At 36.4% G+C, this 14,624-nt stretch overlaps 1 protein-coding gene across 2 annotated transcripts in view; it reads right to left on the bottom strand.

Annotated features, from left to right (window-relative positions):
• Positions 1 to 13,427, bottom strand: part of LOC100882742 (uncharacterized) — a 101,761-nt gene extending 88,334 nt beyond the window's left edge. The window contains exons 1-2 of one of the 2 annotated variants that reach the window (XM_012289890.2): positions 13,101 to 13,427; positions 2,604 to 2,699 (exon numbers count right to left, since the gene is read on the bottom strand). In XM_012289890.2, coding sequence (XP_012145280.1) covers positions 2,604 to 2,646 — 43 coding nt within the window. In that variant the 5' untranslated portion in view covers positions 2,647 to 2,699; positions 13,101 to 13,427. Of the gene's footprint in view, positions 1 to 2,603; positions 2,700 to 3,384; positions 3,526 to 13,100 lie in introns of those variants that run through there. The other variant, XM_076541335.1, reaches the window with a different exon arrangement.
• Positions 13,428 to 14,624: the final 1,197 nt, after the last annotated feature.

The raw sequence follows: 14,624 nt of genomic DNA, 5'->3' as shown, positions 1-14,624 counted from the left end.
TTCAACTCAAAGCACCAAATCTTCATAACCTCAAAAAATTACCTCACTAATCCCCATCACAGAACGTCGTCTCTAATAGCAATAACTCCATCAGATTTGTATTTTAACGAGTCTTTGAAACGCTTCTGTTCCTTTGAACACGCGAAGCGTACAAATCAATGTTTCGTTTTAAAATTCAAACGACACGAAGTTGTACAAAAGACGGCGAGCATATAGAAATAAACGTAGAGGAATCGTAGTCGCGCGAGCTCGACTCTGCATTCATTAAAAGAGATAACATCGCGTACAGAGTACAACAAATGTTTCTGTCGTTGTTGAAAAGAGAAGTTTTGCAATAGTTTCAAACTGTGGCAGTGATTTCGCCTGTGTCTGGTTATTTCGCCTCGTGCCGCTCTGTTTATACAATTAAATGCTAGCTGATCGAACAAAGGATACGATCACTTTCGAATATTTTATCGAATAATAATAACAATTGGAAATATTCCTTTTATGCATATTTCGGAATTATCGAAAATATTATTCGATTGTTAATTTTAATGTATTCGATTTATTATTTGAGGTTATGTTTAGATTTTATTGGGTTAGGTTAGTTTGTGTTGGACTACTTTAGTTAATTTATAGGTTAGGTTAGATTGTTTTAGGTTTTTATTAATTTAGGTTATGTTACATTATTGTATGTTAGGTTAGGTGTGATTAGTTTACGTTAGACTCATTTACTTATAGACTAGTTAGCCTCAGGTTAGGTCAACTTGAATTATAGTACTTTAGGTTAGATTATATCAGTCCTAGTTAGGTTAGATTAGCTTCTGTAAGTTCAGGTTAGAATAAATTAGGTTTTATCACTTCAGGTTAGATCAGATTAGGTTATTTCATTTGAGGTTAGATCAGATTAGGTTATTTAGTTTAAGGTTAGATCAGATTAGGTTATTTAGTTTAAGGTTAGATCAGATTAGGTTATTTCATTTAAGGTTAGATCAGATTAGGTTATTTAGTTTAAGGTTAGATTAGATTAGATTGAATAAGTTCAGGTTAGATCTGATTAGGTTATTTCATTTAAGGTTAGATCAGATTAGGTTATTTAGTTTAAGGTTAGATCAGATTAGGGTATTTCATTTAAGGTTAGATCAGATTAGGTTATTTCATTTAAGGTTAGATCAGATTAGGTTATTTAGTTTAAGGTTAGATCAGATTAGGGTATTTCATTTGAGGTTAGATCAGATTAGGTTATTTAGTTTAAGGTTAGATTAGATTAGATTGAATAAGTTCAGGTTAGATCTGATTAGGTTATTTCATTTAAGGTTAGATCAGATTAGGTTATATAAGTTCCGGTTAGGTTAGATTAGATCATTTCATTTCAGGTTAGTTTAAATTAGCTTATATATGTATAACTACAGGCTACTTCAGATGAGACTATTTTATTACATGTTAGGTCAGATTAGATTATATTCAAGTTAGGTTTGATTACAATACATGAACTCAGGTTAGGCTACTTTAAGTTATATAAGATGGAGTTAGGTTAGTTTAGATCATATTATATGAAGTTAGGTTAGCTTGATTGTACCGCCATAATTAAGGTAAGTGTTTGTTCTATCTGTTTAAACAGAATTCTATTTGTCAGGTCAGAATAAGTGATATCGATTCAGGTGAGGTTGAAAGAAGATCCCAAAACCAAAAGTTTTAATACAAAACCTAACGATCCGTGTACGTAGTTATTACTGTCCTAATAACAATCGATGCACCGTAACCTATTTACGTTCGCAAAGTTGTTTCAGGATCTCTCCCATTTGGCGCACCATAACCTAAAAAGTTCGTAGTTTTCAATAGAGAAACTGTTAAAATCGATATTAACTTCGAGCAACTTGATCCGCCGTTCTGTTTAACACAGAGAAACAACGTGTCCAACTTTACTAAAGTGCCGTGCCTTTGTTTTCTTTGTCTCACGCAATCAAAACAACTTCCTCGAACAACTATGCGCCGGCAAGACGAAATTTCGTTTAGAAGAAAAACATCGGCACCGGGATGAACTTTTATAAATTAGAAAAAGAGACTGGTTAAGAACCCTCACTCGAGAAACTTAATCTCGTTTAACAGGTTCTTTGTCTGCACATTCTTCTGTCGGCAATTCTCAGAGATTAGGGTGTTAAAAGTTATTGAACGGAATTACGGGAATTCCATTGCGATTCAAGTATTACATCTAATATATATTTTACATTAAATTTAATTTTATTCTCTTCAAATTTCAAGCTGGGATATTTTAATAAGATACTTTTAATATTAATGCGGGATATAAAAACACAGGTGGCGCTGACAGCGTCGGCCATTTTAGAATTGGGAGCAGTTAAAATGGCCGACGTACCTCCATATTTTATATATTTATACAAAGAACCTTTTATGCGTTTAAAAATTACAGAAACGCAGAATATTAAAAGAATTACCAGACCCGTAATGCACAGAGAAAGAAGAGTCTAATATCATTTCCCTTAACAATAGGGCGTGCTCACGAGTAGAACGCGAAATGTTTCAGACAGTTGTAATTGTGAGAATGCAACGATTGCACCTCGTCCCAGCGTATATTGTAGAGATAGCATTAAACAAACACTCACCATCGCTGCGCTGTGCGATGCCCCTCTTGTCGCCTTTTCCCATATTATCTTCTCCTTCTGTCCTTTAAGATGAGATGCTCTTTCCGTCTCTCCTGCCTGAAATTCAATTTCAAAGTGCATTCGATTAGTCCCCATTCACGTCGAATGCGAGCCTGCTACTCCGTTTGTACACTCTCGTTATATTGCCGTATCACGACTTTTCTTTACTTTCATACTTTAATTCTTTTAATGATGCATTTATATATGTACACTTCTGTGTGCTTTTTTATGTAACATAATTATTATTTATATGTGCAGTCTTATGTACATGTTCATTATTTATATGTTGCATACTTGTGTGCATACTTATTATTTCTATATATATATATTTATGTACGTGTTATTTATATGTAAATATTTATTGCACATTTAATTGTTTAAATTATAAATTTTGTTCTTTTCAAACTTTAAATATATTTATATTTTTAGTTACTTTAATAGTTAAGGGAATCTTTTAACGTTATCAATATTCATAGCGATTTTATTTTCTGTCCGTGTAATATTTTCAACGAAACTGTTATCGACACGAAAATCGCGAGACGCAGAAAATAAGTTTTCCCGAGGAGCGCGTCAACACCTCGCTTCGGACTTTCCGATTTACAGGGCCGTAGTAAGTAATAATTTCCGGCACCGGTGATTGATAATGACGCACACTGTATCGATTTCCAATCGGCGTCGCCGAACGACCAGACGCTTCCAGTATCGGCTTGTAACGCTTTAACTGGAACACCGAGTAACTTACATTTGATTATGGACAAATTTTCCTAGGAACTCATAACTCCGCGTAACAAGGTCATAACGGTGACGACAAGAACTGGACTGTTGGGACAAGATGGCGGCAGTGACGCACTTAAGATGTCGGGGAGACAAGTTGGACGACACGGCGAGTATTATTGAAACGCAGCTTCTGAAAATTTAGGTATATAGTTTGGAGAATTGATTTAGGAATTTTGAGATATAGATACATGATGATTTAAGAATTGACGCATTTGAAAAACTCAATCAATTCTGTCAACTTGGAGATCTATGCAGGTTGAGATTTTGTAGGTTGTGAACATTAAATAAAAACATTTAAAAATTAAATTACTGAATCGAATCTAAAAAAATGGTCAACTTCGCATACATGCCTTCTGCCATTAAAACCTTGTAACCCACCAAGAATTTACCAAAGTATTTATCGATCCTTCCCCTCCTGATTCATTCGAAAACAATCACCGCGACGTGACCGTGTTAGCAACAAAAGGATAAAAGTTCAGCAAGTTTGTAACGAGAATAAGCCAGGATAAAAACAACGAATCATCCTGAAGCAGCGAAGTTGGATACCGGAATAAAAACCGTGGTCATAAGACAAAGATGGCGCTCGATACGGAAGACAAAGATGGAGGTCGCAAAGCGGCTAAGGATGACAAGGATCAACACCTATCTGTTAAGGTTAGGTATCAGAACAATCTGTCGGAGTAATGTGATACATTGTATCCTAAACAAACAGACAGCGTTGTTTGAAATGGCTGAGTCGAACAGCGTGTGTGAGTTCGGTGTCCTTTGTGATATTGTACCTCTTGCATCTCAAACAACGCTGTTGTAGTACATACTGGGCGGTGATAAACTTACAAAGGGAACATGGCGGTGTTAGGAAACGGACTGGTTTTGATATTCGGCGTTATGTAGTTGATCTCATTAACACGAGTCCTAGGTTTCAAATTCTCATTTCTCGAAATTCGGATGTAGCCAAATTCGAATTTTCATGTACTCAAATTCTTAAACCCAAAATTCTCAAATTTCCAAATTCTGAAATTTCCAAATTCTCAAATTTCCAAACTCTCAAATTTCCAAATTCTGAAATTTCCAAACTCTCAAATTTCCAAACTCTCAAATTTCCAAACTCAAATTTCCAAGTTCTCAAATTTCCAAACTCTCAAATTTCCAAACTCTCAAATTTCCAAATTCTCAAATTCCCAAACTCTCAAATTTCCAAACTCTCAAATTTCCAAATTCTCAAATTCCCAAATCCTCAAATTCCCAAATTCTCAAATTTCCAAACTCTCAAATTTCCAAATTCTCAAATTCCCAAACTCTCAAATTTCCAAACTCTCAAATTTCCAAATTCTCAAATTTCCAAGCTCTCAAATTTCCAAGCTCTCAAATTTCCAAGCTCTCAAATTTCCAAGCTCTCAAATTTCCAAGCTCTCAAATTTCCAAATTCTCAAATTCCCAAACTCTCAAATTTCCAAACTCTCAAATTCCCAAACTTTCAAATTTCCAAACTCTCAAATTTCCAAATTCTCAAATTCCCAAATTCTCAAATTCCGAAATTCTCAAATTTCCAAATTCTCAAATTCCCCAAATTCTCAAATTTCCAAATTCTCAAATTCCCAAACTCTCAAATTTCCAAACTCTCAAATTTCCAAATTCTCAAATTCCCAAACTCTCAAATTCCCAAACTCTCAAATTTCCAAACTCTCAAATTCTCACTTCTCTCAAATCTCTCAAATCTCTCAAATTTCCCAAATTTCCCAAATCTCTAAAATCTCACAAATCTCTAAAATCTCACAAATCTCTAAAATCTCACAAATCTCTAAAATCTCACAAATCTCTAAAATCTCACAAATCTCTAAAATCTCACAAATCTCTAAAATCTCACAAATCTCTCAAATCTCACAAATCTCTAAAATCTCACAAATCTCTAAAATGTCACAAATCTCTAAAATCTCACAAATCTCTAAAATCTCACAAATCTCTAAAATCACATAAATCTCTAAAATCTCTAAAATCACATAAATCTCTAAAATCTCTAAAATCTCTAAAATCTCTAAAATCTCTAAAATCTCTAAAATCTCACAAATCTCACAAATCTCACAAATCTCACAAATCTCACAAATCTCTAAAATCTCTAAAATCTCTCAAACCCCAAAATCTCTCAAATCTCCCAAACCCCCAAATCTCTCAAATCTCCCAAATCCCCAAATCCCAAAAATTCCCTAAACAACCCTCCAAACAAGAACCTCAAAACCCCCCAAAATAAAAAATCCCACAGTTGAAAAAACCCACCCCAACCCCTCGTTTCCATAACGAAGTGTGCATAAAACTTCCCTTTGCAATATCGTTTCCTTTGTATCCGAAACGTTTAGCGCACCGTCAGAAATTCCGATACCACGTCCCTTTCACCCTTACGTCCCTTTCACGCAAGCAGGTGCACAGCTGCGATCCAAATCTATTTTGCGATCGTCAGGTTGATCGAATTCGTTGTTCAGCGCGTTACAAACGATGAAATTATTGGATTTGCCCGGAAATTGTGAAATTCCCGATCCTCCGGCTGGCTTTACGCCTTGTTTTCAATGGACGCGACACCATTGCCGCACGAAAATTCCTCGCCCTTTCTGTCGCCTCCGGAGCACTGATTGCGTCGCTTTGCCTCCCTTTAAATGACCCGATACACCCCTTTGCAGAACCACGGCTTACCGTAGCTGACGTGGCCCGCCGAAAAACGAATCGACGCGGCTTTTTCCTGCTGCGGACCTAAAGAGATTTCTACGAAAAAAAACGTTAACGAGTAGTGGATTGTCTGATGAAGGTCGGCCATTGTCGTTTCTTTTTGCCTGGGGTGATCGAGCTGACAAGGAGACACGGTCGTTGCCTCGTCGATTTTCATTAAAACTTTTTCTTTTTAATTTGGGTGCCCAGTTGTGTTCGACTTATTTCTTACTTTTTGTGATAATTATTTGAGGAAGTATTTGATATTTAATTGGGGGTACGATTGCTGCTTCGTCGATTTTTGTGAAAATTTTTTTTTTTTAATTTGGGTGGCGAGGTGTATTGTTCTTGTATCATATTTCTTGTCGATAAGGATTATTTAAGGAAATATTTGATATTTAATTGGGGGTGCGATTGTTGCTTCGTCGATTTTTGTGAAAATTTTTTCTTTTTAATTTGGGTGGCGAGGTGTATTGTTCTTGTATCATACTTCTTGTCGATAAGGATTATTTAAGGAAATATTTGATATTTAATTGGGGGTGCGATTGTTGCTTCGTCGATTTTTGTGAAAATTTTTTCTTTTTAATTTGGGTGGCGAGGTGTATTGTTCTTGTATCATACTTCTTGTCGATAAGGATTATTTAAGGAAATATTTGATATTTAATTGGGGGTGCGATTGTTGCTTCGTCGATTTTTGTGAAAATTTTTTTATTTTTATTTTGGGTGACGAGGTATATTGTTCTTGTATCGTACTTCTTGTCGATAAGGGTTATTTAAGGAAATATTTGATATTTAATTGGGGGTACGATTGCTGCTTCGTCGATTTTTGTGAAAATTTTTTTATTTTTAATTTGGGTGACGAGGTATATTGTTCTTGTATCGTACTTCTTGTCGATAAGGGTTATTTAAGGAAATATTTGATATTTAATTGGGGGTACGATTGCTGCTTCGTCGATTTTTGTGAAAATTTTTTTATTTTTAATTTGAGTGACGAGGTATATTATTCTTGTATCGTACTTCATGTTACATAAGGATTATTTAAGGAAATATTTGTTGTACCGTATGATATGCTACACTATGGAAATAATCCTTACTGATTGCGAAACTCCTGATGAATTCAGAGGAAATACTTGAAAAATAAAAAATGACAGAATTGGAGAAAAGTAGACATTTTCGTAGCCTCTCTACGCAGCAACTCATGGGTTGGCAACAGTACCCTCTCGTACCACGTTCTACCTCCACGTTTTAAAATGGCGGCTTTGCAAACGTGGTGCAGTAAAAGTGAACTGATTCAAGCTTATTCGTACACGGTTCATAAAGTTGGAACAAGTTAAAAAATAGTACTGTGGCTTTTTTCTGTGACGAGTTGTGTTAGCCGGAGTCTCAGCCTCGGTGTAGTATCGAATTTGGATGTGCATTAAACGGAAGTTCGAGGTAGCAGTGTTGCGTTTCAGTATCGCGTTTGGTCGCCTGCAGTAATGGTAACTTTTAAATTTCACCCTCCAAGGAACACGCTATGCTCCTCTCCGTTTATTGGGTTTCCTCTATTTTTAATCCAGCTCCCACGCCGCAGGAAAAACGTTAACATTGATCGGGTTAACCAATTGGAAACAAATGCTGGTTTATTTTAAATATTGCACCAATGTTTCTTCGTGTTTGCGTGCAAAATGGGCGCGTTCAATTGTGGTTATTAAGTGAATGATTTTATAATTGCAGAATGAAAACGAATTAACAACTTGCTTTTTTTAAATGAACATTAAAATTGAATTCTTCTATCAATTTTTTTAATTGAAAATTAAAATTGAATTTTCCAATCAGTTTTTTTAATTAAAAATTAAAATTGAATTTTTCAATCAATTTTTTTAATTGAAAATTAAAATTGAATTTTTCAATCAATTTTTTTAATTGAAAATTAAAATTGAATTCATCTATCCGTTTTTTAAATTGAAAATTAAAATTAAATTTTTAAATTACTTTGTCAAATCAAAACTTGAGATTGAATTTATCAAACAATTTTTCAAATTGAAGGTTAAACTTGATTTTCTATATGACTTTGTCAAATCAAAAATTAGAATTCAATTTTTCAATCAATTTTTTAACTTGAAGGTTAAAGTTGAATTTTAGAACCACTTTAAAAAATTCAATTTTAATTTTTCATTTGTCAATCCAATTTCAAAAAGTTTATTACACAGCCTCTTAAAACAATAAATAAATTGTGAATTAATTTTTTATGAACGTATTTTATTTGTATCGTTAAAACGATCCTCAGTCAACAAAGTCTAAAATCTGTCTTATTTAAATAATTCATTTTTTAAATGACACTCCTAAAGAACTATATCGGACAAATGAAATATCGCTCGATATAAATGAGCATATAATTAATTGAGCCTGCGATACAGTAATTACACTAATTCGTCCGCGGAGCGTAAGGATGAAAGTGTTCAACTGGAAACGATCTCCTGTTTCGATAAACGTACATTACATTTGCATGTATAATCGTATATCAGGTAATGCAGTTACGCGAGCACGTAATGGAGCGAAGCGGTCATTGTAAAGCGTTAATTACGCTTTAATTTCGCGTAATGCGAAATCTTTACCGCGAAAAAAAACAAGACGGCCGTGGTTTATCGCGAAAAACACGGACGAAATTAATTCGAAAGAGCGTGATAAACTTTTCTATTAATTTATCACGGTGGCATTAAACCGGGGGGACACGTCGCTTCTTTGCAAACATTTTCGTGCTAAAAATGAGACTGTCATACTTGAACGTTGTGTGAGAAGAATTTTTCTTTCAGTGGAACTCGCAGAGCCGTGAGGCAATCGCTTTAATGGATTATAATTATTTTACGTGATATGAACGATTTTAATATGTTGGGTAGGTTATAAAATTAAAATTAATTAGGAAATGAATTCATTTCGAACTGGAGTAATCTGGGGAAATGGGAAGTTAGGGATTTGGGGATCTGGGGAATTGGAAATTTGGGGAAATGGGAATTTGGGAATTTGGGAATCTGGGAATCTAGGGAATTGGAAATTGGGGGTTTCGGAATTTGGGGAGATTGGAAACTAGGGATTTGGGAATCTAGGGATTTGGAAATTTGGGGGGTTGGGAATCTAGGGAAATGGGAAATTGGGAAGGTGGGAATTTAGGGGACTTGGAAATTTGGGGGGTTGGGAATCTAGGGAAATGGGAAATTGGGAAGGTGGGAATTTAGGGGACTTGGAAATTAGAAATTTGGGAATTTAGGGAATTGGAAATGGGAGGTTTGGGAATCTGGGGAAATTGGAAATTGGGAAGGTGGGAATTTAGGGGACTTGGAAATTAAAAATTTGGGAATTTAGGGAATTGGAAATGGGGGGTTTGGGAATCTGGGGAAATTGGAAATTGCGAAGGTGGGAATTTAGGGGAATTGGAAATTAGAAATTTGGGAATTTAGGGAATTGGAAATTGGGGATTTGGGAATCTGGGGAAATTGGAAATTTGGAAGGTAGGAATTTAGGGGAATTGGAAATTGGGGATATTTTAATTTCCTTATCCCCTAAATTATCCTTATCTAGGAAATCTGAATTACCCTAAAGGATGACAAGTACTTTCCTCTACTTTCCGAACTTTTATTCCGGGAAGAAAAAGTAAAGGTTACTGAATCGAGTTTAACAAGCACCGGTCAGTCTTAATCATCCAATTCCTCGAAAAGATGTTGCAAAGTTAATTGAATTTTCCTTCTCCGTTTATCGAAATAGAAGCAACTGCTTCGTATTCCCTGTCCGCCATTCGAACACGTTTCATTCATTGCTATTGACGTTACTAATTTTCTCAGCGGGCTCTGCCGAACGATCTCAAAGGCGTAACTCCATTTCCTTCGAAAGCTTAGCTTCGGAATCCTCTAAAATTAATGTAAATCACGAAGCTTCGCGTATAAAACTCCGGGGGAAAGTGTGCTTCGTTCTGCGTGAATAAATTGTGGGATTCGGGGAATCGCGAGAGAAACGTTTGGTCATTTGCTTTTCATTTCGGGAGTGTAGAATGTTGCGAAAATGGGGGAAGGCTCCCTAATTTCGGATGGATCATAAATTCCTACGAGTCGCCTATAAATTGCCTTAGACACATCCCTTAGCGTGGGATACTCGCACGTTACTTAATAAGCTTTCTCTATTTTCTGCGAATTTTACGTTTAGTGAATTGTGCTACAGGGTGATACAAAAGTAGAACACAAGATGTCTCAAAAATCCAAAGATTCACCCTCTCATTTCCGACAATTACGCAACGATCTTCCTGACCTCAAATTGCGCCCTACGAGAAACGTTCATAGGTAATCGCGATATTTCCTCTTTTCTACAGGGTGTCCAAAAAATACCTGCAACCCGAAAACCACTTCCGCAAAAACGAATCCCTTACAATTTTGCGATCTCTTCGAGAAGAAATAGAAAATTGCGATATCAACTTCTGGGGTGTCGGTCAGCTGACAGCCGAGGTGGCCAATGTCGTATCGTCCTGTTCGGATGTTCGGACAGAGAGGTCCCGGAAGGACAAGGATGCTCGTGCACCTAGTCCTCTAAAAACGCAGAGTGGTCGTTGACCTCGGGACCGAACACTCGTCTCGGGTTCACCCGGGACAACTCGCGTAGGTATTTTCGTTTGCGGACTTCGAAAAGGGCCGAGGTCAACGGCCGCTTTGCGCTTTTAAAGGACCAGCCACGCATCCTTGTCTTTTCGAGGACCTCTGTCCGAACGCCGGGCCAGGATACATGGGCCATCTGTCAGCTGTTCGAAACGACCGGAAGTTGATGTTGCGATCAATTGCTTTTCGCGGATTGCAAAATTTGGACGGAGTTATCGATTCACTTTTGCGAATCTGTGGTTTTGGGTTGTATGTATTTTTGGGACACTGTGTATGATGCGTTGGAAGCAAATTCTTCAGGTGTTATGATTGAAGATGATAAACTTGAGGATGCTATTCATCGACGTAGGGATGAGGAACTGACTGGGGATGTTACTATTTTTGCACTCTAATTAATATGTAATTTATACAATAATATTCTTTACATTTAAAAACTTGTTACTTTTATTTATCATATTACTATGACCCAAAAAGATACATAAGAATGTTGAAAGTGTCCATCAAAGAACTTATATCAAATTCGAATGCTTTTTGTGTTGTATGTATTTTTGAGGCACCCTGTATGTCTCGGACAACCTGTATATCTCGGACAACCCATATGTCACCCTGTCTGAACGGACACTCTGCATATTTAATTTTGTTCAACCAAGGATTTAATTAGGGATATGGTAGAATTTTGGAGGATGCAAAGACGCGATATTAGAATGTATTCTTGTAATATAATGAGTACTCGAAGCACAACATATGCGGGCCGCGTTATTAGCCATTCAGAAAAATGAAAAGGCATCGTTGAATATCGGGGACAGCAAACTGAAAAGCCATTCTTCCCTCTTCCTATTCGCTAGATTACCGGATATGTTCAATATGTTGGCAGTCCGCATACTTCCAAGCATACATTGACAATCTCTCTGTTTCGAGAAAGCATTTTCTGCTTGGCTAACTTAATCTATAATAAGTACTTTTATTGCCATCTAATCATCGATATTATACTGTTCATTTTAAGTACATTACAATAAATAACTAACTAATATTTTTATATTTCAGGAATACAAGCTGGAGAGCTTCAGACATCACGATCTGACTGTTAACAACCTCCTATCACCTAGGATCCTTAAAAAGTTACTAAGTGATTTACTGTTAAGAGGTTGTAGATACACAGAATCCATAGAACCCCCAGATATAATACGACGAGCAAATAGGATAACAATCTCTCGATCATAAATTATACCCTTTATTCGCGTCTGAAACAAATTACGTTGGACGCAGTTTCATAAATTCTCGATCCCATCTCGCATCTCGTAACGCGGCTATTTGTGCTATATCTTGACCCCATCCTTGGCTTATCTTGAATTTTAAAAGAATCCTCTCAAGACACTAGCTGGCACACGTCCCGGCGAAATGAATCCACGACGAAACGTTGCAACAAGCGTCGAGCAAAAAGAAGTCCAATAGACAATTTTTCAGGGAAATGTAGTGTAATTACTGTTATTCGTGAGGAGACTCCGTTTCTTACAATTTTGGAAAATTTAGGGAGGTTCTAGGAAAAATGTGGGTATAAGGAAAAGATAGGAAAGTAACTAGGGAATTTGGGAAAGTTTAGAGAGGTGGAATTAAACGTAGAGAAAATCTAGGGAAATTTAGAGAAAATATTAAGAGAATGAAGATGAAGTCTAGGGAGATGGAGAAGTTTAGGGCCTAGGGAATATCTAGAGCACTCAGTGTAGTATCTAAAGTCTAGGGAGAACCTAGGGAAATTTTAAAAACTTTGAGTAGACTTAATGGACGTAGAGATTTCTAGGGAGAACCTAGGAAGAGTCCATGTGATACAAGAAGAACCTAGGGCAACCTAGGGGAAAAATTCATGAAAGATCCAAATGTGTTCGACTGAAATTTTCAATTAAGTAATAACATAAATGCAATAATGCAAATCCCATTTGTACAATTTAATTAAAAATTTATTTCAATAAAGATCGATTTTAAATTCCACGCAGAATTAATTTTGAATTTCCTGGAAAAATCAGCAAAGGAATATTGAAATACGGGTTACAAATAATCGTTTAATTAAAATTTTATTTCAATAGCGCCAAAGGATCCATGCATGATAATTTTTAATTTCCTGCAAATTAAAAGTTGAAGTAAATGATATTTAAATTGAAGAAAAATTGCAGATAGCAGTAATATTTGTATTAAAAATGAAACATTTCACTCCGCTAATTTATCGAAAATTGAAAAAATATTTGGGTAATTATGCGAATAAAAGTTTGTTAACTAATAAAGCGAATAGCATCCAACGTGGAATTCGAGGAACGCCAGCCCATTTCGGCGTCGTTTAAAAGAGTGGGATGAACCGATGCAAACATACGCTTACCTTTATCCTGTGGGACCATTGGTCAGGGGCGTGTCATCGGGATTGAGTAATTTCCCACACAGCACGTTTATTTCGCGCGGTAAGTTCGACGAATTCCCACGGAAAATATCACCAGCCCGGCGACCGCGGATTCCCAGGTATATCAACTGGTAACACGACCGACCCCTCTATGCCCCGTTCATAACCGCGTGCATCAATCGCTCATTATGAGTCGCTTTCGTCCTTCAATCCCGCTTGTGCCCCTCGAAACCACCCTATCAAATGTATATGTCTGTTGCCATTTTTAAATATCGTGCCCCGCAGAATGTCCAGAGGTGAACGCGTTTCGGGACCGGCACCGACTGAACTCCTGTCGACAGCCAACCCGTAGGACAATCCACTTTTGGCTCCTGCGCCTGGCGACGTTATGTCAGCGACCCCACTCTTCCGCGTTTTGAACCTCGGGTTATATTGACTGATGATATTGGGGAGGAAAAGGGTTGAGAGGCTGTGTACGGTAAGGGTTGCTCGGGAGGGAAGGTTTATCGTGTTTTGGAAGGTTTATCGTGTTTGATTTGGATGGAATTTTGTGGGGTGATTGCTTTTGTGTAGATGGAGGGTTCACGAGAAGGATTTTTGGAAATTCGAATAAAAATTTGGAAGTTTTCTACTGTACCGACGTACCGCAGACTGGAGGCGTTCCGGAGATAAGATCTGATGAAATTACTGATTGTATCTCTGAAACTGTATCTCATGGATAGTTTATCATTCAGTGGATCTGATTGTTATTTAACTAGTTGGGTTTATTTTTGGTATATCTAATGCAGTATATATGTTATGTGTGACGTATGACAATGTTCACATGTACACAATAGTGCAAAACATTTTTAATTCTAAGGAAAATATATGGAGTCTTAATAGCGATCGTAGCACTGATGCGAATCGTGTGAAACTCAGGAGAGATATTTGTGAAATCGATAAATAAATTTTGTTGCTAAATTGAGTGACTATGCACTTCAGAATGCAAGCTGATATGATTTGCAACGAAAAATGAAGAACATCTCTCAACTGATTTAAGATATTTTGAAGTCCTTGTTATTGTGTGCATTTGAAAATTCAAATTTACGCGCGCATTTTAGCAAAATGGCGTACCTAGTACCATCTACTGATGAAGAACACAATTATCAGAAGATAAAATAGCAATTTTTTCGTAGAATATGGAATTTTCTTGACTTGTTGATGCTTAGAAGTTATTGTGTAGTCATGACAGAGATAAAAGAACGATAATAAAGTGAATTCGAAGCTTTATATCTGAATTTTTAAGAAATTCATGGACCACACATTCTTAGCCATCTAGCGGTAGAAAGTGCGAAGTAATGGAACTGAATTTTCGATACAATTTTCGTATTTTTTGCTTTTATAAACGTTTTAATACATCTGAGGTATAATAAAAATATTTAATAATCTTATTTAGTATTAATTATTGTCTAATAAGTTGAGAATCTGGATTTTTTACCGCCAGATGGCTAAATATCGACTCCATGA

The sequence above is a fragment of the Megachile rotundata genome, chromosome 16 (genome assembly GCF_050947335.1).
Source record: "Megachile rotundata isolate GNS110a chromosome 16, iyMegRotu1, whole genome shotgun sequence".
Classification (NCBI taxonomy): Eukaryota; Metazoa; Arthropoda; class Insecta; order Hymenoptera; family Megachilidae; genus Megachile; species Megachile rotundata.
This window is presented reverse-complemented; position numbering and strand designations above follow the sequence as displayed.